The 27,856-nt window shown below is 42.2% G+C and overlaps 2 protein-coding genes across 3 annotated transcripts in view; one reads left to right on the plus strand and one right to left on the minus strand.

The window, feature by feature from the left end:
- The window catches only part of TGFBRAP1 (transforming growth factor beta receptor associated protein 1), a 37,708-nt gene extending 23,772 nt beyond the window's left edge, over positions 1–13,936 (minus strand). The window contains exons 1-2 of one of the 2 annotated variants that reach the window (XM_072849769.1): positions 13,675–13,936; positions 7,694–8,395 (exon numbers count right to left, since the gene is read on the minus strand). In XM_072849769.1, the coding sequence (XP_072705870.1) occupies positions 7,694–8,378 (685 nt within the window). In that variant the 5' untranslated portion in view covers positions 8,379–8,395; positions 13,675–13,936. Of the gene's footprint in view, positions 1–7,693; positions 8,396–11,397; positions 11,573–13,674 lie in introns of those variants that run through there. The other variant, XM_072849768.1, reaches the window with a different exon arrangement.
- Positions 13,937–14,061: 125 nt separating this feature from the next.
- C1H2orf49 (chromosome 1 C2orf49 homolog) lies at positions 14,062–26,498 on the plus strand. The gene is made up of 4 exons (XM_072849770.1): positions 14,062–14,219; positions 16,036–16,202; positions 21,592–21,964; positions 24,880–26,498. Exons 1-4 carry the CDS (start codon positions 14,091–14,093, stop codon positions 24,934–24,936), a joined length of 726 nt encoding a protein of 241 aa, XP_072705871.1. The 5' UTR covers positions 14,062–14,090; the 3' UTR covers positions 24,937–26,498.
- The last annotated feature ends 1,358 nt before the right edge of the window (positions 26,499–27,856 follow it).

A 27,856-nucleotide genomic window follows, 5' to 3' on the forward strand; every position in this document is an offset into this window, starting at 1 on the left:
AAAAGATTATGTTATTCAATTTACAAAATCTCTTCCAAACAGAGCATAATGAGGTAAGGGTAGCTGGGTAGGAGAACCATCTTGGGAGGCAAGGGGAAGGAAAAAAGAAGGTTGTAGATTTTTACAGAACTATGGTATAGAGACTAAGCTTCTGGATCCTTTACAGCACCTTTGAAATGATCAGCCCTTTCCCTTGACTAAGGGTGCAATACAAAATTAAAGTTTCACATCTGACTATTAGCAAGTAATGCTACTTGCTTTTTCACTATAATGATCAGCTTTTCAATCAGAGCGCCTTACAGAAAATATTTTTTTTTTGCCATAATATATAATTCCTGATTTCCTCTATAGATCTTGATATTCTTAGGGATCAGAAGTGGAATCTTAGGCCAGGCAGACTGCACTAAACATTTTTAATGCCTTCCAGTTGTTACTCTGTGCTATAATCCCATTTCAAAAAGTGGGAGAAAACTTGAGTTAAATACATACTAACCAGTAGTAAACTCAGGGCTAATTATATTTGAAATATTAATTCTTAGAATTTTCTATGTCTCTGACATTCTCAAAAAAAATATTGTAAAAATCTGATTTTAAAAACTTTTATTTTAAATGACAGAGCTCTTTTTTAGGTAGTTTTAAAAAATCCTTTATGGAAGTGAAAGGGTATGCAGAGCAATGCACAGTACTTTTCCAAGTCAATGTCTCTCTGCATGCCTCTGCCTTCAGCAGCTAGGGCTTCTGTGGTAGAATGATACATTTTCTGTCTTCATCCAGCTCTCATCACCTAAGGATAACAATAAACATGACAACTACAATCAGAAACCATGGCCTTTCTATAGCACAGGAACATGTTTGATGAAACTGAGATGAAGCCAGTAATCAATTCCATATTAAAAATGCATATGCTATCCAAAGGTTACAAGAATTACCCAAAACACAGCTACACTGTTTTCAGCACTAAGGCATCTAGAAATTTACAGAATCATAGAATAATTTAAGTCAGAAGGGTTTTCTGAAGGACATCCAGTCCAGCCCTGCCCCCACTCAAAGCAGGACCAACTTAGATCAGATTATTCAGGACTTTATGCAATAGAGACTGTAGATTTTGTTCGTTTGTTTTAAAACAAAAAGCTTCTTAGTGAAAAGATCTGTAAAAATGGAAATAAAACTTCTTTTTTATTATTATTATTATTACTTGTTTAAAAAGGAATATGGAACCTTTCAGTTATCATAAAAGTTGGCAGCATGAGGAACACTGTGAGTGGGTGAAAACATGCTGGTTACTGTTGACTACTCTGCTTTATGCAGTGTCATCAGCTATGAGAAAAGGCACTGCATAACCTCCTATGAATGACTGCGCTTAGTACCTGTGTGCTTGTTATAAGGCTCAGTTCTCCAACTCCATTTGTAGTCTAACTCAATCACTATACAACTGTTCAAACCATGCAACACTGAGAAGAGTTTATTCTGGAAAAGCAAAAGGAATAAACTAAAATTAGGTATTTAAAATTTGTATTTTTTGACTCAAAGTCAAAATGGAATAGTTGAAGCAGGAAGGGACCTCTGGAGACTGTCTAGTCCAACTTCCCCTGCTCAAAATAGGGTCAACTAGAACAGGTTGCTCGAGACCTCACCCAGTCAGGTTTTGAATTATCTTTAAGAACAGAGACTCCACATCCTCTCCAAGACTTGTTTCCTCGTTTGACCACCACCACAATGAGCAATTTGTTTTCTTATGTTTATGCAGAATTTCCTGTATTTCAGTTTGTACTGACTGCCTCTCATCCTTTCACGGGACGCAATACTACTGAGCAGTCTGGCTCTGTCTTCTTTACCCTCCCCATACATGTTGATAAGATCTCTGCAAGCATTCTTCTTCAGACTGAACAGTACCAGTGTTCTCAGACTCTCCACATGAGGTGCTCCAATCACTTAGTTGTCTTTCTGGTCCTTCATAAAGGTCCATTCATAAATCCACCGGGATGTCCATGCCATTCTGGGGAGCCCAGAACTGGACCCAGCACGCCAAATGTGGTCTCACTAGGACTGAGGGGAAAAGTTGCCTCTCTCAACCTGCTGGCAGCACTTTTCTTAACAGAATCATTTAGATAGAAAAGGACCCTTAAGATCGAGTCCAACCATTAACCTAACACTACCAAGTCCACCACTAAATGCAGCCCAGTAGGCTATTGGACTTCTTTGCCACAAGGGCACACTGTTGGCTCATGGTCACATTGCCCACCAGAGCTCCCAGGTCCCTCTTTGCAAACCTGCTTTCCAGCCAGTCAGCCCCCAGCCTGTACTGGTGCATGGGGCTGTCCCTCCCTAGGTACAGGACTTGACATTTCCCTTTGCTGAACTTCATGAGGTTCCTGTCAGCTCATTTCTCCAGCCTGTCAAGGTCCCTCTGAATGGCAGCACAATCCCCTAGTGTATCAGCCACTCCTCCCACTTTTGTATCATGTGCAAACTTGCTGAAGGTGCACTCTGCCCCACCATCCATGTTGTTAATGAAGATATTAGTATTGACCTCACTACTGGCCCCCTGGGGTACACGACTAGTGACTGGCCTCCAGGTGGACTTCCTACTGCTGACTACAAACCTTTAAGCCAGGCTTTCAATCCACCTCATTGTTTCTCTAGTTCATTCTTCATCTGTTGTCTACAAGGATGTTATGGGAGATAGTGTCAAAAGCCTTGTTGAAGTTCACAATATCACTGCTCTCCGCTCATCCACCAAGCTAGGCATCTAATCACAGAAGACTACCAGGCTGGTCAGGCAATTTCCCTTTTGTAAATCCATGTTGATTACCCCAAATCACATTCTTGTCCTTTGTATATTTGGAAATAGCTTCCAGGATTTTCTCCATCACCTTTCTGGGGATCAAGGTAAGGCTGGCTAGCCTGTAGTTCCCTGGATCCTTTCTCTTGCTCATCTAAGGCAGGAGTGAAGACATTTGTTTTCTTCCAGTCCTGAGGAACATCCCCTGATCATCATGACCTTTCGAAGATAATCAAGAGTGGCCTTGCAATGACACTGACCACCCTCAACCATTCATGGGTGCATCCCATCAGGTCCCATGGATTTGTCTGTCCAGTTTATTTAAATGTTCCATAACTTGATCCTTCTCTACTGAGGGCAGGTTTTTGCTGCTCCAGATTTTCCCACCGGTCCTACGGGCTGTAGATTCCTGAAGGAAGGTCGTAACAGTAACAACTGAGTTAAAGAAGGCATTAAGCACCTCATCCTTTTCCATGTCCTTTGGCACCAGGTCCCCCACTCCATTCAGCAGTGCACATCCATTAACCTTCCTTTGCTGCTGGTATGCTTGTAGAAGCTCTTTCTGTTGCCCTTCATGGTGCTCAGCAGAGTCAATGCCAGATGGACTTTAGCCTCCTTCACGCCACCCCAACATGCTTGGACAGTGTCTCTATATTCCTCCCAGGTCACCTGGCCCTGCTTTCACCTCATTTGCTTCCTTTTCATATTTGAGTTTAGTCAAGAGCTGCTTGTTCATTAACGCAGGCCTCCCGCCACCTTTGCTTATTTTCCTGCTCATTGGGATGGACCACTCTTGAAATTGGAGGAGGTAGTCCATCTCTCCAGGACCATATCCCGTGGGATTCTTTTAAGCAGGATCCTGAACAAACCAAAGTCTGCTGTCCTGCTGTCCAGGCTTGTGGTCTTTTTGCCTTGTTCCCTTCTCTCAGGATCCTGAACTTCACCATCTCATGGACACTGCAGCAAGGCTGCTCCCCTGACATTCACATCCCTAACCAGGTTCAACAGAGCACATCCCCTCATCAGCTCCTCAGTCACCTGTGTCAAGAAGTTAACACCAATGCATTCCAGAAATCTCCTGCCCTGCTGTGCTGACCCTCTAGCAGGTACTGGTGTGGTTCAAGTGCTACCTAAGAACCAAGGCCTGCAAATGTAGGTTTCTTCCTGTTCTCTGAAGAAGGCCTTACCTACATCTTCTTCCTGATAAGGTGGTCTGTAGCAGACACTCACCACAATATCATGCATGTTAGTCTGCCCTCTAACCTTAAACCATAAACTCTCAGCTGCCTCCTCCTTTGTCCCAAGGCACAACAGCACACCTTCCTCCTGCTCTTATGTAATGGTAACCCCCACCTCAGCTGTTAACACATAGCTGTGCTGATTTCCCAGAAAAAGTGAGAGAGCTTTCACCATCCTGTTGTTTTGTACACACTTCTCTGTGTGCATATGCCTGAAGCCAGGCCTCTTCAGCCCTGTTTGTTGATTACGAAGTCTCTCATCCACATCATCCTGCACTCTTTGTTTGCCAACTCAGCCTACAACCACCATTCCTAGTTTAAATCCTCCTCAGCAGGTTGGTCAGCCTGTTCACAAAAACGCTTTTGCCTCACTTGGCCTGGTGGATCCCATCTCTTCCTTAAATACTGATCCATAGTCGTAAAAGCCAAATCCCTTGTCACCACAAGCTGTGCAACCAGTTGGTGACCTGCACGATCCACCCACTCCTCTTCACGCTGTTCTTCCTCACCAGCAGGACTGATGAGAAAACCTCCATCTCCAATATGAGGGAGTATCCTACTACTATTACTCACTAATTTCCCCTGGTGCTGCTGCATTGTACAGGCTTAGATGATTTGTTGGACAGAGCTTCCTGCTCCTCATCTGCTACCAGAGCACTGAACATATTCTATAGATGCAGATCTGCAGGCAAAGGAGAGTTCTTCCTTTTACGAGAAGTCACAAGTTTCCAGCCTTTGTCATCACAGAACAAGCAGAGACTCAGCACGCCCTTCCCTCAGTACAGTTGCGGGTTCAGGATCATGCCTGGGTCCTGGAGAAGATTCAATTTCCTTTTTGTCACCTCTGATGCTGTGCACTCTGCTGACCTCCTCCTGCATCGCCTTTACTTGGCAACACAAATCCTCAACCAAGCACACATCTCCTGCAGGCAAGGACAAAATTTCCCCCTGCCCCAGTCTCAGCAAGAGGCACCAGGCGCTTCCTTCAGCTCAAGACCTGAAGAGCTGCACCCTCTCTTGGGAGCTTGGTCTGAGTCAACGCCTCTGATGTTTTGGGGTAGATGCTCCAGCCGGTGCTAGGAAGCATGCCCTGTGCCAATATGCAAGAACTGTTTGCTGAAATTTTAAAAACTTAAAGCCTCTGTACAGCAGGAAATCTGATTAGAAACATGCAACAAGAGCTTCAAGAAATGAAAAACTGATTTTTGGTAAGCAGAGTTTCATACAATCAGAAAAAATAGATTTTCAATTCTGAATGAACTAATTACTGGACGGAATGAAGATGCATCAAAAATGAAGTTCCTCCTCCCTTTGAAAGAATGAGCTATATACTAACTGCAAGTAGAGCCAGCAAAGTACCGAATGGCTAAGTCTATGGATCAACTATGAACAATTCTAACAATCAATTTAAACACAAAGAGACCAGAGAAGGAAAGAGATTACCTACCCAAGAAACTCAAAGATGTTTTACTTTGTTTACCATTTTAAGCAGTTGCTTTCTGCCATTCTAAATTCCAGTCTTAACTCAAAAGCAAATTAATCTAGATAAATGTCACTGCAAACACTATAAAGCCAAATATATTAATGCAGAATACATCCACCTCAGTAAGAGGCTGAATTTAGCATAGATGCTCTACCAAGGGCCAAACAAACATGTCTTAACCAATAAGACATACAAAAGCAAACCAAAATTAGAATTGAAGATTTACGTCAAACCTTTCCAAGTCCATTCACTTTACAGCACAGGCCTACCTCAAATGCCAAGATATACAATGCTTATATATTATAAAGGTGCTCAGCCATCTTCACAACTTCAGAGAGGCAAGTGTTAAAGACACTAAGAATTTTACCAAGGAAGAACAGCAAGATGGATAATACTAATCAAAACAACGGTGGGGAGGGAATAGACAACAGATGATTAAAAACAACCCCACAAGCTGAATTAGGCAAGGAAAAAAACTATACAATCCATAGCAAGCAGTCTTTGTAAGGTTTCTGAGCTAGTACAAGGTAGACTTTGCCTGTATTATGGGAAAAAGGAAAGTTTATAGCACATTTAGAGCTGCAGAAGTGCATTTGCTGATATTTTAACCCCAGGACAATCTACTTACACAAGGATGTTGGATTTTATGAGTAAAGGTCTGATTGTATAGCTCTCTTCCAGGAAACCAGATAAAAGCAAAAGTCGGACTAAATAAAATTCTGCTTTCTGACTAAATACAATTATGCTTTTGAAAGTATATCTATTCTTCTTAACTCAAAAAAGAAATGAACCAGTTGAAGAGAATCTGGTTTGACATTCCTAAAGATAAAGATTAAAGTAAGAATGGGATCTCCTTAGAAACATGTCAAACGGGAATACTTTCAGACAGTCAATTCACAAATTTTAACTTTCATAGCACTACTAAAAATGGTTAGCATCCACATTTCAAGTAACTAACAGTTTTAATAAGAAGTGGGGAACCAAGATGACTTGGAAAAGCCCTACATCTGAAAAAACAAGTTAATATTGGAACATCTTTAATTTGCATAAACTGATATTCTAATGAGTCTCTACTTCTTTCAAGAAAAACTGGCGAGTTGACATACATCTTGCATTCTGGTCACAAGACAAAACTTCAATATAAACAACTGATTGCACTCTTGCTTTTCTTTGCAATGTATATTAAAAAACCAAAACCAATGTAGATCCCTGAATTAAGGACCTAAATAGTTGTGGATCTTTGTGTCATGCTATTCCTAATGTGCCAGGGAAGATATATAAACTGCATCTCCTAAATGGAGAGTCATATGGCAAACAGCATGAAAACATTCTGCCTGCGGTCCGTCAGCTCTGGGATATTGCAGCTTTTCCAAAAAAACCTCAAGACTACTGATCTCACAGCATAATGTTGATTTAGACAGATAGCAGCAGCAGCAGTCCTTATAATCATGTGTCTATTAGACAAGAGCATTATTTAACGTGATCTAACTTTGGTTTTGCAATACTTAAAATATCATTTTCTGTAATACAGAGCTGAAAAATACTATTAAAAAAGTTAAGCAAATGGGAGCATAAAAACTGGGTAGTATCTGACAACATCTACAGATAGGACAGACTTTACTTCTACAGGAGTTAGGATACAGGTTACGTGCACTAACATTTCTTACTAGCACTGTAGTACAACATACCTATTTGTGAATCTGCTACAACCCATAAAATGAACTTCGTATGAACTCCTCTGAATAGCAACTGAGGAAAAAATTAACTCATCTACACTAATTTAACAATTTTATAGCAGCATGGGGCTCCTCAAAGCCAGTCCAGCTAGTCACTACAGAAAGGCTATCAGCCTCTGAATTTTCACTTGGTACCAACCAATTGTTTTACTCTGGGCTGCAAGATACTACTACTGTTAGCTGTCTATACAGAAATGAAGCTTTCTACAGACACTATTAAAATACAAATAATCAGGTTTTTGTGCATTAAAAAAAGCAGGAGAGTTATAATAATACTTAGTACCAAAAGTTTACCATCTATCTTTTAATCTCATCATTCCAGTATAGCCCTGTAAAGAAAATTATCATTACTGTGCACAACACTTAATTGGTTAAGCTTTGCTTCCCAAATGGAGAGAAAATAAGAGAGAGAAGTTAAAAAAATTGCAAAAAAAATTACAATCCGTAGTCTCACCTAGGCCTCCGGGGCCAGCCAACAGAAACTCTTGTCTGCCTATCCTTTTCACAATCGGCCGTTTCTCATCACTGCAATAAGGAAATAGATCCTGGGAGACGCCAGTATTATAATTCAAAATGATATACTGTGTAGTAAGTGCAAGACATAAGTAATAACCATCTACAGCCACAGCACAGGGTTGCTCTGGAGTAAACACTTCCTTCACTATCTGGACTCTGTCTTCAAATACCATGAACATTTGAATGGTCCGCCGCTTGACCGAGATAATGCAGACTTCGACACAGAAAGGATCCCCACTCACAGGGTTTTCATTTAATGCGAACGTCACAGCTCCTTTGATTTTAGCACCAGTAGGGACAGGTTCCAAGTTCATCATGTTAACTAGTGTTATTGTGTTGTCGCAAAGCACAAGAAGCCTGGTGAGGGCAGAGGCTGCTTTCAACTCACTCACAGGCTTCTTCAAGCCCAGGTATTTATGCAGTTGCTTGGTGGCAGCAAAAGTTATTTTTCCAGCTGTTGAGATGTTTTCGTCCAACAGAAAGTGATAGATAAAGCAGTCATTGGTTCCAATATAGAGGTTCTTTCCACAACACTCAATGCATTCGATGTTGATGTAATTTTTGTCTCCCATTAACATCTCCCGCTCAACAGCAGAAACGAGCTTGAAAGCTTTAACACTCATTGTGTCTTCTGGGTGATCTGATTAACGAGAAAAAAAACACTATTTATCTCCACACACATAATCAAATATCAGAGGTAGCAATTTAACATTCATCAATACAAAAACTTCATTGTTGCATTTTTTAATAGTCTATACTCTGTTTCCAACCTGATTACATAAGCCAGAATGATCGCATTAATAACCACAGAAATTAATCGAATTGTATGCCTCCACTTCAAGTCTATTCCGAAGCAGACTCACAACAGCACTCAGCTATTTTGAAGTGATGCTTCCTCCACAAGTAACCAGCATATTGCTGCCTCTCTCGATACTTTGGCACTACAAGTGGTTCCTGCCAGTACTTCACGATTTATAAACCTGCCATGTTCAGGTTTGTATCACCTGCACACTAAAAGATACAAGATTCAGCTCTCAGATTTCTAGAGAAGCCACAAGGCATTTAGTGCTACAAGTTAACATCTCACATTGCTTTATACTCCATTTAGGCCTATTAGTACGCGATCTCTTAGTGAAATATCATAGATGTATTCCATTTTAACACATACTTGACATTCCTTACTCTCCAGCAGTCAGAAATATGTAACTTTCAAGCTACTTAAATAATAATTTACACAAGGTATCATCCAACTCATAGTAAATTCTTGGTTTGTGGCTTTTTTTTTTTTAAATACCTGCAGAGTGTCTGTTTCATTCAGTGCTACTTACACATTCTCTATATTGGACTATATGCACCAGCAATTATAAAGCACAGTCATACAGCAAATTTGGACGCATGGTCTGTAAAGCATTCATTAAGCTTAAGATGCAATATCATGGAAATTGAAAGCTTCTGTTCTCCACTATCACAACCATTCCAAAAGTCTGTCTTTAAGTGCCAAGCAGCACTTCTAATATTCATTCTACAAACTATACCTACCATTTTGCAATCAAGCACTGTCAAGGGACTGATGCAATTTATGAAGCAATTATTAGTGTTTTAAAAACAGTCCGTGTAATTTTACTATACTCCAGACTTGTGTTATTTTTATAAGAAACCAGCAGACAGCTGTGCTCAACACTCCAAAGAAGAGCAGGGGAGAAATTGCTGACCTTGTTTAATCACCTTTTAATTTGTCATGACTGCTCTGTAACAACCACTTAGCCAACACAGGGGAAGACACAACACTGAACATCTTGAATGGATTTAACAAATAACATATACAATTACTTCTAGTCCACAAGTACAATGGAGATATAAGACATCAAATGAAATTTCTGTGGACCAGAGAGACCAACATCAACAAGATGCTCTTGTGAACAATCCTGAAACTAAACACACTCAAAATGATTTTAGTTCCAAATTATTACATCTAAAAAAACCCCTTTGCTTTTGCAAGAGAACACTGAAAACCATGGCAAAAATTTCCAAAACTGAGTGAGAAAAGGTAAGATACACAACTCACAAGTAACCACTAAATAAAATTAGATCAAACTAAGAACATAGCCAGAAGTAAATCATGTTACAAAGACATAGCAGTGACCTTTTTTGCCAAGAACTTCCTACTTTTTTTCAGAAGTTAAAAAGATTTTAGTTTGGGCTGCCATGACATTTTCAAATTGCATCCTCACCTGGGGTGTAAATTAGCATTCTGACCTTCAACAAAAAACCCAAACCCAGGAAGTACTAGAAAATAGCCTAAGGTAAAATGATAATGCAAGTCTCTGGCAACACAGCCATGTTATCCTCCAACATTATCAAAAGAAACACAGTACATTAAGTTAAAGAGGGCTGCCCAAACACATTAAGTAAGTTAAAGAGGGCTGACCAAAGGTTGACTGCCAAAAAGACCCCAACCATTTTTAAGAGCTTGTGTGTAGCCTGAAGTGATAGACTATCATCTGGAGAGGTTAGGCAGCTTTCGTACCTGAAGCTGTCAGCAACTTAACGTTCCTGTAGCCCAGGGTAAAAATGTTAATGTATGCCATTGGGAGAACTACAGAATTTTGCTCTTGACCAAGATGTATTAAAAACCTCCAAAAAACTTACTAAATAAAAGTAGATGAAAAGTAAGTGTAAAAGAAATCAAAATAGGTACGCAATCCCTGAGCACGAAGAAAAAAAATAACATAGTGCTACATAAGTCTGGTAACAAAGAAATTAAAACATTCATGCTAGAAAAAAAGCTGTGAAAAAAGCTTTTAAGAACAACCAATGTCAACATACATAATCTACACGTGATTTTTTTTTTTTTTTTACATTTACTTTGCTTTCATTTATAAGAGCTCAGGGGCCTATGTGGACTGCGAAGAAACAGGTTCTGCGAAACATGCTGTTCCTTTAAAAGGCAAGAGGCCATGCCAGAGTTACAAATGGAAGCCAGTACGCTACTTTTTCGATGTTCAGAACTCCGGAAAACAAGATAATGGGGGTGTTTGCTGTCAAAAAATAATCAATAGGCATGCAAATCATCAGTCCACTAAATTTTGTTTCCTTAAGTGTACTAATAAGCCCGCATGCACTCATTTCCGGTAAGAGGTGGAAAGCAGCTCTCCCCTGCTTTCGTTCAGCAATCAATACCTTGCTTTGCCTTTACGTTTTGTCTGCTGCCCTGCCAACCAGCACCCTAGCCACCTCACCTCCGCACTGCTCGCTCATACTCCGACACCCTATGCAATTAACTGCGTGCAAGCCCTAATTAACCTCCCGGTATGATTCCACAGACCCGAGGTGCCGGCCCACTCCGGCGCCAGGGCTGGCCGCACCACCAGCCCCCGGGAGGTCGGGGATGCGCTTCACCCCGGGCGCGCCGGCACGGCGGAGCGCCCACACCCTGCCCGGCACGCCGGGCCTCGCGGCGGCATAAGTGGCACCGTTCGCTTCATCCCTGTCCCCTCACACGCCCGCGGCCGGACCGGGCAGCGCCAACCAGGCCCGGCAGCGACCGGCCCCGCGGCCCCCGCGCCTCCCCGGCCCCCGGTGCGCCCGCCTCCGCCCCGGCAGGCGACGGAGCCTCTCCTGCCGCTCGCCCTCCCCCAGCACCTGCCAGCGCCAGGCGCCGCCGCCACACCGGGAGCCTGGCCCGCCGCTTCGAGGCCTTGCGGTGCGCGGCCGGGGCCGGGCCGGGCGCCGCCCCAGGCCGCGCTGTCAGCGCCCAGGCCTCGCGGCGCGCGGGGCTCCGCCGGCGGGCGGGGTGACGCGCCGCTTCCGGTGTGGCACAGGCCCCGCCCTGCGCTAGCGTCACCGCTTCCCGGAGGGGAGGGGCCAGGACGGGAGAGGGGCCGCCTCACCTACAGGGGCCGGGGCCCTTCCGGTCACGTGGGGGAGGGCCACCCGCCGTCCCTGCGCCAACGGCTGGGGGTGGGGCCTCAACGAACCACGCCCACTGGGGGGCGTGTCCGGGGCCGGGCGGGGAGGGCGCCTGCGCGCTGGGGGGCTTTTGGCGGCGGTTGGCGGGACGGCCCCGGCCTCCCCGCCTGGCCCCTCGGCGCCGTCTCCCCGGAGGGGGAGGCGAGGAAGGGTAGCGGCGCCCTTGTGCTGCTCCGGTAATCGGAGGCCCCTTCCCTGGGCCGCTGGACTCCGGCCGGCCCAGCAGGTCCTCAAAGATAGGCGCGCTGAGCGTCGGGGGCTGCATGCAACCTGCGCAGGGAGGCAGAGGAAGACCCGGCCGCAGGCAATGCCCGCGGTGCAAACAACATACGCCACTCGTGACCCGCGTCACTACGGGTCCGGAGAGAGCCGTGTGTTGTTTTCAAATGCTGTAGTTCAGTCACAGTCAGTAGCTACAGACCTGAGGTACAAAGGATAAATGCAGACAGCAAGCGCAGCTCTTCCAAGAGAAATCACAGAATCATAGAATGGTTTGGGTTGGAAGGGACCTTTACAGGCCATCTAGTCCAAGCCCCCTGCAAGAGCAGGGACATCTTTCACTAGATCAGGTTGCTCAGAGCCCCGTCCAGCCTGGCCTTGAATGTTTCCAGGGATGGGGCCTCCACTACCTCTCTGGGCAACCTGTTCCAGTGCCTCACCACCCTCACTGTAAGAAAATTCTTTCTTAAATCCAGTCTAAATCTGCCCCCCCCTTAGTTTAAAACCATTGCTCCTGTCACATTAAAACCATTAAAACACATTAAAACACATAAAACCATTGCTCCTGTCACAACAGGCCTTGCTAAAAAGTCTGTCCCTGTCTTTCCTATAGGCCCCCTTTAAGGACTGGAAGGCTGCTATAAGGTTTCCCTGGAGCCTTCTCCAGGCTGAACAACCCCAACTCTCTCAGCCTGTCCTCGTAGGAGAGGTGCTCCAGCCCTGTGATCATTTTTGTGGCCCTCCTCTGGACCCACTCCAACAGGTCCATGTCTTTCCTGTGCTGAGGACTCCAGAGCTGGACACAGCACTCCAGGTGAGGTCTCAGTGGAGCAGAGCAGAGGGGCAGAATCATCTCTCTCGACCTGCTGGCCACGCTGCTTTTCATGCAGCCCAGGACACGGTTGGCCTTCTGGGCTGCAAGCACACATTGCCGGCTCATGTCCAACTTCTCCTCCACCAGGACCCCCAAGTCCTTCTCGGCAGGGCTGCTCTCAGTCCCTTCATCCCCCAGCCTGTATTGAAACCGAGGATTGCTCCGACCCAAATCAAGAAGTCACGGTAGTTGTGGGTGGTTTGGGAGGGGGGAAAGAGGGCGAGCGCAAGGAAACAAATGGCGTAAACTGCCAGAAGACAGATTTAAGGACGCCATACGAAATTTTATCAATAAACCGTTATTACATTGCTTGCTTGTCTGCTTAAATGATCTTTAAGTATTCAAAATCTGAATTCGTATTCTTAGAAGCGCTGCATATATATTGCAGTAACGTTACATACGTGGTCATATACACGTGACTCAGTCCACGCGCGTGGACTTTTGTCACATTACTCCTGTTACCGTTACTTGTTGCCTGTGCCTCTTAATTCTGCAAAATACGCCAAGTACTTCAAATTGCATTGCAATTCGATGTCGTAACGACAACGTGGTTGATTTACTAACGTAATTATTTGTAATTCCCTATTCTGCCCTTAAATGTGTAAGCAGATTACGACCTCGAAGGAGCAGGCAGTTGTTTTACTTTGGAATTACGAAGCGGCTTTCGTTGCTGCAGCTGAGGAAGTGTCAGCGGGCAGTGGCTGCTGTTACGGGCACAGGTTTAGACCCCGTTCAGTTCGGTGGGAAAGCTCCTGCCTGTGGCAGCACACGCGTTTTGTACTTTTGTACGCTGACGGAATTATAATAAGAGAGATTTGTTTCCTCTATTCAACACATCGGTTGGGGGACGACTTCACCTTATCAGCAACGTCAAACTCCTTTCGACCCGCTGGCCGAGCCTGCCGGCGCAGCTGCCCACAGGAGCCACGCCGACCCGGGAGGGCGCGCCCCCAGCTTTGCTGTCCCCGAGTCAGGCTGCTCACGTCACAGACCGCCTCCCGCTCCAGAACATGACGCGAAAGCAGCGTCTGGCGCAGGGCGGCTGCTCTGGAAGCCTGTTCCCAGCTCCTCCGCTCCGGCCGGCGGCGTCCCGACCCCCCCACGGCGGCTCCGTGACACGCATCTACCGACGAGAAACCCGGAACACCGCCCCGCCACCGGGCCCGCCCCGCCCTGACGTCACGCGGGTCGCGTCATTTCCCTTACGAGCCCCCGCCCCGCGTGCTCCGTGCGGCATTGTGGGAGGCCGGAAAGGGGTCGCCGGGGGAAGAAGATGGCGGCGCAGGGAAGGGGCCGGGCGGGCGGCGGCAAGGAGGAGCGGGGGTCGGGACGCCCGGAGTCGGAGCTGCTGCTGCACCCGGAGCTGCTCTCGGAGGAGTTCCTGCTGCTCACCCTGGAGCAGGTGCGCCCGGGCGCCGCCGGGGAGCGAGCCGGCCCCGGAGCAGCGGCCCCTGAGGCGGGGCGGGGGGGTGCGGCGCCTGCCCCGCCCGGCGGGAAGGGAGGGCTCCCGGGCCTGCGGCCCTGCCTGCTGTCGTGTTCCCCCTCCGCGTTAGGCCCGCTCTGTTTGTTTTCCGCTTTACTCTGCAGGGAAACTCCGACCCGCCATTACCTACACGGGAAGTTTTTTCCCGGCCCTCCTGCGGTTTCCAGTCTTTGTACCGCCCTTAACCGGTGCGCAGGAAGCATCCGGGGGAAGAAAACCCGCCAAACAAAACCCGAGTCGGTACTCTGTAGGCTAGGTCCTTGCTTAGAGGAGGCCGGTAGCGTGAGAGATGTCTCCGTGTTTGCACAGGGGCTGCGTTTGAACACTGCCGCTGTAGCTGCTAAAGAATAGTTTGCCCAAACCAGCATGTCTGTGAGACAGTGTTTGCATACAGTGAAGTTATCTGTGGAAAGATGGCCTTTACTCTGTTAAAGTTGCCATGTTCATACCCAGTGAATTAAGGAAATGCATCCTATATAATCAGTCAAACTAATGCTTAGGTATGCGTAACTGAAAAAGTTTGAGTTTGAAAGTGAGCTATAAACAGTTTTGGACCATATGAAGCTTTAGTTGATGTGATTTGGAATACTTGTTACTGCCTTGCCTGAAAATTTTAGGTGCATGAAACAATAGTAATCAAAGTTTTAGGTTTTTGTATGAGCTCGCTGAATTTTTGTATGCTCTTGTCCATGTAGTTTATGTGGACAAAAATGTACAGGTTTTAGGCCCTCATCAGAAGTCATGAAGTGTTGCCAAAACCAGTAGTGGCAGAGACTTTACCTGCTTTATTGACCTCAAATTTGTAGGAAGTTAGTGGGTTTTTTCCTCTTAATGAATTTGGCAGGAGGTACCAAGATTTGTTTTCACAACCCTATACATGACTAGAAAGAAAACTGGTGTTCTGTTATAACTGACAGTTACTAGAAATGTCCCTTCACAACTTATTCTTTAGGAACTGGGGAAGGAAGCATGGCTCTACATCTGTAAGTTTGAACTGTGTTATGTTCTAGTTGCCTGATTTTAGAAGTGTGAGGAAGAGTTCTGGTATTCTGGTTGGATTCAGGAAAGCGTGTTTTAAGAGTGCATGAGAACATCAGTCATCAACAGTATGCCTATCATAACTTTTTCCTTTTTTTTGCTATGTTTTTTTATTGGGAAAAATTGTGGGGTTTTGGATGGGGAGGGGCTGCAGGGTTGACCTGTGTGGGCAAAGGTGATGAAGTGCCCAGTACTGGTTGCAGCTGGATCCAGCTGTCTGACACTCACGAAACCAGCTCATCACACACCAAAATTTCAAGCAGAGGAGCTCATGGCGCCTGTGCTCAAATGCAATTAAGAAAGAGCAGCAGCTACCAGGGGCAGGAGACACAAAAAACCACACAGGAAGATACATGAAGAGATGCGCTTGCAGGTAGTGGAAAAAGAAACCACTATGCACTGACCCAAACATCCTGTATTTCCCATTGCCTCACTGAAGGGAGGGACTGGGTGTAATCCACACGGAAAACAAGGGAAGCTGAGAGTAGGAAGGCAGGAGTTCAGGCTGTCATTGGCACAGGGCAGTTCATGGCCTCCCCACACCAGTCATACCTGCAGCCCCCTCACTTCTGAAACCCTGGCATTTATGCCCAATACGCTACCTTAAAGTGGCTTTTGAAAAAAGAAATTATGCCACTAAGATGCTTGTGCTTTGAATTTGTCGTAATAACAACTACTTTTTTTCTGTTCCCCACAGAAGAATATACTAGTCAAAAATGACGTAAAGATGGACAAAGATGGTCTCACTGATCTCTATATTCAACATGCTATTCCCCTGCCTCAGCGTGACTTACCAAAAAGTAGATGGGGGAAAATGATGGAAAAGAAAAGACAGCAAAATGAATCAAAAAGTGAGACTAAAAGGTAATTTAGCTTTTATTGGGCTAGACTTGGAGAATTTAGGACAATGCCTTTAAGTTTAATCTTTGTTTGCCTTATTAATGAAACTTGTACAGGTTTTGGACATTGTTACAGTTTACAGAGAATGCTGTGTCAGGTCTCCTGTGTCAGAAGTGTTAGATTCTGCTACTGCAATAATAGCAAAAAAGGAAAGATTAATTTTTTTTTCCATCCAAATGTTATTAATGGTATCTAGCTTATAGTGCTTCTTTTCGTGGAATCATAGAATGCTTTGGGTTGGAAGGGACCTTTAAAGGTCATCTAGTCCAACCCCCCTGCAATGAACAGGGACATCTTCAACTAGATCAGGTTGCTCAGAGCCCTGTCCACCCTGATCTTGAATGTTTCCAGGGATGGGGCATCTACAACCTCTCTGGGCAACCTCTTCCAGTTTTTCACCACCTTCATCGTAAAAAAATGTCTTCTTTATATCTAGTCTAAATCTACCCTCCTTTAGTTTAAAACCATTATCCCTTGTCCTGTTGCTACAGGCCCTACTAAAAAGTCTGTCCCCATCTTTCTTATAAGCCCCCTTTAAGTATCGAAAGGCTGCAGTAAGGTCTCCCTGGAGCCTTCTCTTCTCCAGGCTGAACAACCCCAACTCTCTTAGCCTTTCTTCATAGGAGAGGTGTTCCAGCCCTCTGATCATTTTTGTGGCCCTCCTCTGGATCTGCTCCAACAGGTCCATGTCTTTCCTGTGCTGAGGACTCCAGAGCTGGACTCCAGAGGGGCAGAATCACCTCCCTCGACCTGCTGGCCACGTTGCTTTTGATGCAGCCCAGGATACAGTTGGCTTTCTGGGCTGTGAGCGCACATTGCTGGCTCATGTCCAGCTTTTCCTCCACCAGTACCCCCAAGTCCTCGGCAGGGCTGCTCTTGATCTCATCATCCTCCAGCCTGTATTGATACTGGGTTATTGGTACATTTCAAGATACTTATAATGAAGAAAAAGTAACTATTAAATAATAATCATATTTACAGTGTTTAAGAAAAGTACCAAAAGCATATTTAATTATGCTTGCTCCCTGGACAGGACTGGTCTACTCTAGAGTCAGGGGTGTATGCTGCAGCAGTTTTGTGTGTCCAATTCAAAACTAACATCTACTTTCTGAAAGAAACATTCTGTCTTGTTTTTAAAACCTTCCTGTTTATATTTGATCAGAAAGCAAAATCTTCCTCAAAAGTTTATTTTACTGAATCTCTTCTTCTCCTGACCTTCCCCCTGCCCAAGGCTTTGACTTTGACATGTGATGTGCATGGGCAGCATTCTGATTTAGCTTCAGCAGTAAATGTTAAAGGAAGGGTGGATGGAAATTCTTATTATGGTTTTGTAGTATTACAGCTTGTTGATTTCGTGCGTCTGTTTTAGCTTTACTGAGGTTTCTAACTGGGAAGAGCTAAACAAATCCTGTCAAGTGATTTTTTTTTTTTTTTAATTTTAAAATTTTTAGTGGCTAGGATGCTGAGTTATCTTGTTATGTCAGGTGTTTTTTTCCATGTGCATAAAAGGTTGTAGTACCTCTGCAACTTGAGGATGAAAGCATGAGGTTAGTGTTTGAATAATAAGAAACTGTTGGTGTGCTGAAATAGGCGCAAAAGAATTTTTCTATCAAAGAAATAAAGATAGCAGGCTGTTTTTGAGAGGAGGCAATGTTAATTTTTAGATGGGAGAATGGCTTAATCAAGAGTTTATATGTAGAATAAGTTTAGGTGCTCTTATTTTGGTACACTAAAATTCAGTAATGGTTAAACCTATGTAGTATTTGCTGGGAAAATAGTAAGTAAAAGGAGATATGTTTAATCCACCAGCCTGCTTTTCTTTAGCAGTTGTTCTTAGCACTTAACATCTAGCACGCTAGGCTTAGTCTTTTGCTCTGTTGTTAGACAGTTTTAAGATTTTTCCAGCAGTTACTAGTTTTGCTTGTAATACATCTTTCATACTTAACAAATATGCTGGCAAAACACTGTCTAGAAAAGTTAATCTTTTACTGCTAGTATTACTAACGCCAGAGAAATGGGAGAAATAGACTTTCAGTAAGTAAAAGTTGCACAGAGAAAACTTCAGTTTTAGTGTATTCACGGAAAGAATCAAGGAAGTTCAATCATCTTTTTGGATGTTAAAATATTACACTTTTCCTCATAGTTCTGTGCACCACTTGAGCAGAACTGGCACAATGCCATTGTGCAGAGGAGGAAGTAGAACTTGGCATGTTTTTAAAAACAAGACAAAGTTCCTAGGTATTGTGAGGCTGTAAGTTATGTGCAAGTCAGAGATGGAAACTAAGCGTGCTGTTAGTTTGGTTTAGAAGTCAGATAAAGTGATTGATTGTATGAGCAACAGGAGCTTTCTGATGAGTTCCTCTGTGGAAAGCAGAGCTTTACAACATGTGCTGGGGTTAATATGAGACTTGGAGACTTGATCAGCACAGCTCAGTGTGTGTTTGCATGCCTCTAGTAATTACAGATAGGAGATAAAAATACACCAAAAGTTAAAAGTCAGCGTGGAATATCGTGTTTAGTTTTACTGCTGGTGATTGATGGCATGTCCTAAAAGGCTTGCTGTATATCAGCTGAGCTGCAGTAACGTGTTATACCTCAATAATACGATCAAATATCTGAGGTCACAGATGATGGTTTATACATCTTATTACTGAATATTTGAGCTTGCAGATGATCATACCGAATAAAAAGAAGTGCAGTCTATCCAACTTAAAACATTTCAGAAAGTATTTGTGTTTAGGGACAGTTAATTTTGTAGATCTATAAGATTGTCTTGCCTGCTGGCAGAAAGAGGATGGTGTGAATCTTAAAATGTATATGTAGTTTCTGAAGTGCCATCGAGTCTGAAGACCCTCACCTGCAAACTCTCAGTTTCCAGGAGCACTGTGGCTGCGCATACTTAGAGCTGCGGCCTTAGTAGAGCTCATAATTTCTCCTTAGTCACCTGAGAGGCCGCTTGGACATCCTCTGAGAGCTGCTGATGTGCTGATAGTACTGAATTCAGTGTAAAACATGGTACTTCTGACCAGTGTCAGACATTCACAGAAGAGGTGATCACCTGTCCGTTTTGGTAACAGGTAAATATTTAGGATAGTCAGGGTGGGAGCTAAAACCTATACTTCTCTCTGGTTTTAGGGTGCTACCTTAAGTACCAGGCTAAGCTAGACAAGAATGGGAGCATTTTTCATTAAATTGTTCTCATAATCAGGAGTTGCTCAGAGGCTGTCTTGACTACGTGAGTAATCATGTGAAACAGTGGAAACCCAGATTACTCATGTAGAGAAGCTTTTGCTTCCTTTAGTAAATCTTGTCGTCTTTACCATGCGCTACAGAGTAAACTGCAGGATTAGAGCATGCCCTCCGTCCAGCCTGGCCCAAAGTGTGGCTAGAACATTCCTCTAGGATGTAGGAGATGTGCACTGAAATCTAGGTTTCACAGAGAGTGTCCTGCAGGAGGGGACATGATCCCAAAATGGCTCTTTTCAGCTGTTAGGTAGCGTCAGTGTCCTCTCTCTCAGAAGAGTGTTGGCTAACATGAATGAGTCCTGCTCTGAAGCTTTTGAGCTGCCTGTACTTTATATAAAGAAGGTGAATGTCACACCCAAGGTTCTGTGTTCTTCTGTGAGCCATGTATCTAAAAATTAGATGTGACGGTTCTTCATGGTACAACATCCAAATTTCTTTTGGAATTTTCCCAAAGTGTTTCTCTGGGAATATTATGTGTATTATAGCATGTGGTCCTATGTACAAGTGCTACAGTTCTAAAATTCAGTTTAGAATAGATAACAATCCTCCTAGAATTGCAGTTATTTCCTGACTTACCAATCCTCACCAAGCTGAATTAAAAAAAAAAAAAATCTCCATAGCAAAAGCAGACTTCCTACGTTAAGGAAAGTAACTGAAAAAAAGGTATAAAAGTTTTTCTTTCACATAGTTTGTAAGTTAGCTTTCCAAAAAGGCTGCTGAGGAATTTGTTCCTTGTCAGGAGCATTGAATAAATTCTTGGACAAAGCCAAAGTGAGCAAAAAGTATCATGTTTTATTTTTGAAGTGTGTCAGCTTTTTAGACTTTTCAAGTGAAATTATACTCCTTAATTTAATGGATGTGTAAAATACTACTGTTGTTTCAGTAGTACTTAACTGAAACAACATGCCTGGCTGAACACTCCTGGTCTTGGAAGCTAATCTCATTTTGTAGAAGCTCTCCTAGAAACAGCATCTGATCTAGATATAAGCTAAAGAGTTGTGTCTGATCTCTTGACAAACAAGTCCCAAATGAATTGAAGGTGTCTCTTTGTCTCTAAGTTCCAGGAACCCGATGAATAGAAAAAGAGGAGGATTATGTGACATATGTTGTTGTGAACAGATAGTAATGTAGAAGCAACTCTGAATAAGAGCTGAACTTTCTCTTGCTCTGTGAGCTCTTAAATTGTGAATCCTTTCTTTTTTTTTTTTTTTAAAGAAACCCCTGGTCTGGACAGAAATTGTGCAAGTGATGTGTAATTTCTTAATATGTGAGGTTTATCAGCAGCTACTAATCTGATGTTGTTCTAAATCAAATGAATGGAGTCCCTGCTTGTGGCTTATTTTGAAGTCTGTTGAGATTCCTAACATCAATATTGTCAAATTCATTAATTACAAATTAATGAATACATCTCACTGTTGAAAACACTATAGTTCAACTTTTATTCCTCTGTTTAATATGAGATGATTAAACAGTAAGTGTGTACTGAAAATTGAAGTTTCTGAACAGGAATATATAACTTAATGGTGGTTCAGGTCTTTTTGTTTGTTAAATCTGCGCTTTCCAAACACTTTCTCTTTGTCCTTCTTGAGCAATGCTTTTTTAAAACTCTAGATTCATGTAGAGTGAGCTATGATAATTTTGTGCTTTGTTTTTTGGCAGTCAGGATGTTTTCTGATAGTACTGTTTTGATATTAGCTTGATGGTATTCCTTTTTCATAAATCAGTTGCTACTAAATTGGCCAGCTCTGACTACGCATAGGCTTAAAGGCACAAACTGTTAAAAAAAAGTAGTCATTAAATCAGCTTAGGGTTCCTGTTCAAAGACATCTTATTTCAGACATGCTTTTTTTGCTTATTATTTTCATTCCTTGTCTAACAGTCTTTTAGAACTCTCTTCCTCACACAACTCCCTGCCCCCTCCCCCCTTTATTTTGGGAGCAATTTCTATTGCCTAAATTTGAAGCAGGTAAGAGCTTAAGGTTAATATGTTGGGATATATTTTCACTTTAGGCAGGATTAAATTCATTTTCACTACTCATGTCTTGGATATGCTATTTTTGCACCATCTAGCTTGTGTTTCTGAGAATTTTACAATTTGTATTTTCAGTGTTACAACGGTGGAAGGTTTAAGGAAACGGCCATTAATTGTATTTGATGGGAATTCAACAAGTACAAGCATAAAGGTGAAGAAGACAGAGAATGGAGCTGCTGATCGCCTAAAACCTCCTCCAGCTGGAAGCACCACCAACACTGTTAGAAGATTATCAGTTCCTTCAAATGCCTCAACATACATTTCGGCCTCCAGTTTATCAGAGGACGCTAAGCTGGGAATGAGGAATAATGAGGCTAGGCAGAACAATATTTCAAAGACTAACAGCAGTGTGTTGGCTAGTCTGAAGGTGTACCCTTTGTCTCCAGTAGCAGGAACTACTGTTGTGAAGTTGAAGAGAGCTGTTCCAAAAGAAGAATCTGATTTGCCGGTATGTATGTTCAGTATCTTGTTTTGCAGCTTTTTTTTAATTGAAACTTGCAGGAGCCAAAGGTAGACCCTTGTAAGAGTTTTCAGGATTATTTTATTTTGGAGTAATAGTAGAGTTATTTAGAAACAGACAAAAGAGTAGCTGGTTTGGGAAAGATTAGAAGGAAAGAAATGAAGTACTTGTCTGTGGGAAACTTCTGTGTGAGAGAGGCAGCTTTGTAGAAAACATGCATGTAATTTTAGAATGAGTAAGTACGTAATACTTAAGGTGGTGCTAGTACCAATCAAATAAAACAAACGAAATAATCCTACTGGTAGGTCTGAGAGAGAGAACAGGTATTATAGAACAATATGAACAGCCTTAAAGGGAGGACAAGTGGTTTGTTTTCCCGTAGTAGGGAAGAAAAAAATGGAATGATAACACTTGTAACAATCACACTTGAATGTTTGATTAGGACAAGCTTTCATTTGTCAAAGTGAAGGAAGAGCTATTACGGGAACTGAAGTGAGATGCTGAGAGCTGTAGAATATATCCTTAGAGGAAGAATGCCATCTGTTTTAAATCTCATATAGGAATTGGCAAGCTAGAGGAAGGAACTGGATGTGAAAATCTGGAGAGCTGCTTAGATTGTGGGTCTGAATGAGAAGTCATAACAACAAACCATCCTAGTTAAAGTGCGAGGCCAAAGGTTGAGTGCTCATTTTGAGCCATGGTGATCTTAATCAGGTACCTGGGCTTCTATAAGATGCTGAGAAAGATATGCTGAGATCTTGAACAGAAGGGTGCTGTTCTCAAATAGAAGACTGATGACTGAGCTGTTAACCATAAAGATAAATAGTTATCTTCTTTCTGCAAGTTAGATTCAGCTGCAAACAAATTTTCTGTAGAGAAGAGAACTACACTACAGATGGGGGCAGAATGAGGCTGATGAGCTGAAGTGATGAGAGAAGAGCTAAGGCAGGATATATTAATTCAGGAGGTCATATCTTTGAAAGTGTAGGTAATGGTGCTGAATGTAGCTGCCAGTTGGGGAGACAGATAGTACAGTGGTTATTTTTGACAAAGGTGTGATTAGTCTTTAAGGGCTTGTCAGTGAGCAAGGAGGAATGGGTCATCTCCTCTTTAAAACGTGCTGCGAGGTAAGGATAAGTCTTACATTTGTGTTGTATCCCTTCATGATACAAATGAAGGAATTTTCACATTTCCACTGGAATACGGGAATATCTGGAATAAGTTTGGGCTTCAAAGGAAGAAATAGAAATATCTGTTCTCAGTTGAACTGCAGGGGGAGCTTTACATATGCAGTGTGCAATTACATTGGTTAACGTTTTCCCAATATTGCCTCATGAAATGCTTTCTATTAATCTCTCTTTTAAAAATTCTTTCATGAAAGAATGCAGGTAGTATCCTTGCTGCATGGATTGGTAGGTTCCATCAGGCTTCAGTTAAACGTGAGCACCTAAACACGTGGCTGTTCTGAAAGACAGATTTAGCAACTTTTACAAGAATAATGGCTGAGGCCCTGAGTGAAATTTATGCTGGAGAGGTGTGTTTCCTACTACCAATATCTCTAACTTATTTTAGTATTTAGAACTCTTCTAAGTACTGGTCAGATCTGAGCCTACAGAGCTTTTGGAACTTGTTTAGTATACACCTCACAGCTTCTTTATATTTAATTTAATTGTTTGGTAGACACAATGATGAACACTTTTAAGTGACACTGTATAACTGACACTTGGAAGCTATGACCTTTGACACTTGACTTTCTGTCTTAGCCACAGTTGTTCAAGTTAATATCGGTAAGTTCAGTTATGCCTTGGTTAACATCAGTCAGACACATTTGAAGTTAGGTGAGTGTGTTGTATGGATGTTACTTTAGTGTTTAAGATTAAGGAACGTGGTATTGAATAATAAGTGATGCATCCAGGGAGAATCAGTATACTTGGCAGATGACTGTAGAGTGCAAAGCCTGATATATTTTTAGTATACAGTAATGACATTTACCATTTCAAGCAAGTGACTGTTATTTGAATTTCAAGAAAAAGTGAAGTTCTTGTCCTGAATAGCACAGAACTATCCTCCTGGTCTTTGGGTCTAATTGCCTTAAACCTTTCAGTGGTTGCAGTCCACAGGATTGCTGTAAATAAACTAACACTGAAACTCTTACTGAGAAGAGAGATCTCTAGACTGTGCTCCCCAAACCAGTGTGTTGCAGAATATTCTTGAAAATTCATATACCTGTCTTTACTGTGCTTGTGTGAACTATTAAAGCTCTAATTTCTCAGATTTTTTTCTTATTTTAGATGGTGAAAGGTAATTATTTCACCACTTGAATCTCCCATTGTTTTACTTCGGGCTTACTTGATTTTCCTGGTTTCTTGGGGTGGGGCTTGAAAGATGAGTTCATCTGAGGCTTTGGCAATTATTTCACTTTTTTTATACAGGTCGTTACAAAGGAAGGCCAACTTTTCCTTCTCTTTTTCTAATTTTTTTACTATTTGATGAAAGTAAATTGTTTTCCTAGTTGTATGTTTGGTTTTTTCTTGTACAATCCCATTTCAACAAGCATTTTAAGAAGGCAATCTGAAATAACTTTAGAAGTATGTTTTGAGACTCCAATATGTACCTGTTTCTAAGCTGCATAACTGAAAGATTTTTTCATAACTAATTGTAGGATTAAGAAAAACCAAGACACATATTATTTGCAGACAGTTAAATTTATTGGCTTTATTTTTATCTTCTCTAGAGAAGTTTTGTGATATTTAACTTTCTCCACAAGATGGCAATAGAAAGCTGTTGTAGTATATAGCTGAGTAGAGCAATTGTAGGTACTAGATTTGAATATGGCAGGTTAATTACTAACTTCTACTTGTGCAGTATATCTAAGAATACTTATTTGCTTTCTTGTATTCCAGAATGACCTAAAGCCTACAGAAGCAAAGAAGAAAATCCAGCATGTTACATGGCCATGAAGTAGCTAACGGTGCTTGAAATGTAAATGTTACTTCCATATTTTCAAAGATAAGTCATATTTAAACAGTTTAAGTACAATTCTTTTTAAACCTTATAGGGATTCAGATTGCTGTGAAGTTTCAACAGGTTTAAAAGTTCCCCGTTGTAAAGCTGGAGTCATTATCACCAGTCACCTTAAGAGTGTCTACTCTTGTACACCAAGTAGTTCATTACTTCTTTAAAAGGTAGTAATGTTACAATATACTAAATGCCCTACTTTTAGTTTTCAAGGTTATTATAGTTCATCTCCTGCATGTCACTACGATTCACACATATAAATATATATTTTTTTTGTTTCAGTAAGATTCAGTTTTGTTCCACTTCTGGTTAAATAGTCAAAATAGCTATTGAGATTCAGAGTGATCCCAAGAGCCTTCTTGGCTTCAAAAAGATAATTCATTTAGATGAGAAAACTGACCATTCTGCTGATAAGATAGTCTGAGACAAAATTTTTTTCCTTTTTGTTGCATAGAACAGGAGTGTAGAATTTACAGTGCAAGTTAGGTTGGTAATAAGAGATGAACTATTTAACAGCATTACTTCAAATTGAAGTTTCTCTTATTGACATGTGAAATAAGAAATGCACAGATGGAAGTATGTTTAATTAGACTGTTTGATATGAATCTTTGAGAGAAGTAGTGAATGGATTAGTGCCATGTTCTCCTAAATACACAGGCACATTTTATACATGCTTAAGTGTAAAAATGTGCCGATATAGCAAATTTCCTTGTTTTCCTGGTTACAATCATGCTTATAAAACATGGGAAGACCTGTGGAATGCAGGTCAGTGCTTTCTCAACTTGCTAACAATTGGAGAGGGACAAGGATAGCAAGACAAAGAAGTACTTTGAGAGCATTAGTGTATGTAGTTGCACTCATTTAAAAAAAAAAAAAAACAACCACCAAAAACAAAACAGAAAACAAAACAAAAAAAACCCCACCAACAGCCTGTTTTCCCTCCCATTGGTGATTTAAGATGGATGTTGATTTTCTGTGAAACTCGGTGTTTCCGCTGGATTATTGGTAGTGCCTTATAAGGCAGAAATCCAGTTAAGTTGATGGAAACATTTTTTATTAAATCTCAGTGGCTCAGGGTGAAGCCAGTTTGGATCCATTTTAGATATGGATGGTAAATAATAATAATGCTCCCAGACTTAGTGAAACAAAAACAAAAAAAAAATCGACTTCTGAATCCACTTAGTTAACCCACTAAAAGAAGCTGTCAGTAGTGATCTGAAAGCTTGTTTACATTTTTAACATTGGTTAATATTGAAACCAAAAACTGTAGCTTAATTCATTACTGACAGAAGTTCTCCATTCACTGTTATGACATAAAAGGCACTTCTTGAATGCTGTAAAATGGTAAGAATGTGTGTGTTTTGAAATATTGTGTGCTGTTTCCCTTTTACTAAACACTTGTGTAGTTTTTGTACTTGAGTACAGCAAACTTTAACGTAATGTACATTTTGTATGTAAAATTGTCTTTTAAGTAGCCTTATCCTATTTAAATAAACTCAATTAAAAGCAAACAAAGTAGTGCTGACTTGTTTTTGTGATGTAATTAAGCTTGTTCATTTTATATGGTTATATTTCAGACGACTTGAAGTGATTAGAACTTAAGAAAAAGCTTACAGGGTGGAAGGCTCAGTAGCTACTTTGGAGTTTTAGCAGCAGTTAGTATCATGTGAAGTGGTGGTCCTTGCACTAGCGTAACAGTCTGGTAGGAGTTCTGTTTTGTGGGTGGCTTCTTGGCAGTGGTTTAGAGTCTAGGCTATATTTTGTTGTAGTTCCAGTTGCTAGGTGCATGTGTGTGTTGGTGTGTGTTAAGGAGTGATATGCAGAACTGTACAGCATGATGCTGCTATTGCATGGTAACAGTCTTGTTTTCAGGGCGGTATGCCTTCCACCCTTGTCATGTTTCACCTACCTTTCCCCGAAGCTGGGACCATTTTGCCGTCTGTTGTAGCGCTTGCTGGGGGGCAAGGTGCAAGCCATGCTTTTCTTACAACCTTCCACTACCCCCTCAGCTAACAGCAATCCTTCTTCTCTCAGCAAAGTATTAGAGCAGAGCTGCAGTGTGGTGGGTGATTGCCAAACCCCAGAGGAGAGAGTAAGTGAGGTGCTTGCCCTCCTTTGGGAGGTGTGGGTATCAGAGGGATTTTTATGGCTATTCTTTACTGCAGCCTTCATCATAGAATGAAGTCACCCAAGGATAGAATTTAGTCATTCAGTGAGATCACATTAGCACAGTGTACGCTTCAAAAATGTCAGCCAGCCAAGTTCTTCAAATGGTGTACAGTAAGACCAATCTGATCTGATGCATCTATTTAGCTTGTTGAATTAATGAGGGAAGAATGACCTGTGAGCACTTTACACTTGGTACAAAAAGACACAAATTCAAGAGTGGTGGCAGGAACTAGAAGCTAACTTCCCCTACCCAGTTACACGCAGAGTAAGTGTATTCCTAATTCTTCTTTCTATATCCGAAGATTCCTGTTGGAAGTGTGACATATTACTTTCCTCCTTTTGCTGGTTACAAATAAATTCCATCTGGAAGGTGTACCAGATCGTACATTGCATAACACGGCCATATTTCTTGAAGTTTGCTTTGGGAAGAGAGTTATCTTCCTTTGGATTGTTTCCTCTTGATTTTATTGTCCTGTCAGCATGCTGTTGCTAACAGTTGCCTTTGCAGCAAACATGTAGCAGAAATGATGCTAGAGCAAAGGGTATTACGTGTTGGAATACAGAACGAAATTAAAGCAAGCCCTAATGTAGAAGTTAAACTTCTGACTTTCTCAAAGATTAAATGTCTTTTGAGTTGTCTTGACCTCCTTGCTGGCTGAGAACAATAATATTTTGGTTTTGAGTTTAGAGCCT

The sequence above is a fragment of the Ciconia boyciana genome, chromosome 1 (genome assembly GCF_034638445.1).
Source record: "Ciconia boyciana chromosome 1, ASM3463844v1, whole genome shotgun sequence".
Classification (NCBI taxonomy): Eukaryota; Metazoa; Chordata; class Aves; order Ciconiiformes; family Ciconiidae; genus Ciconia; species Ciconia boyciana.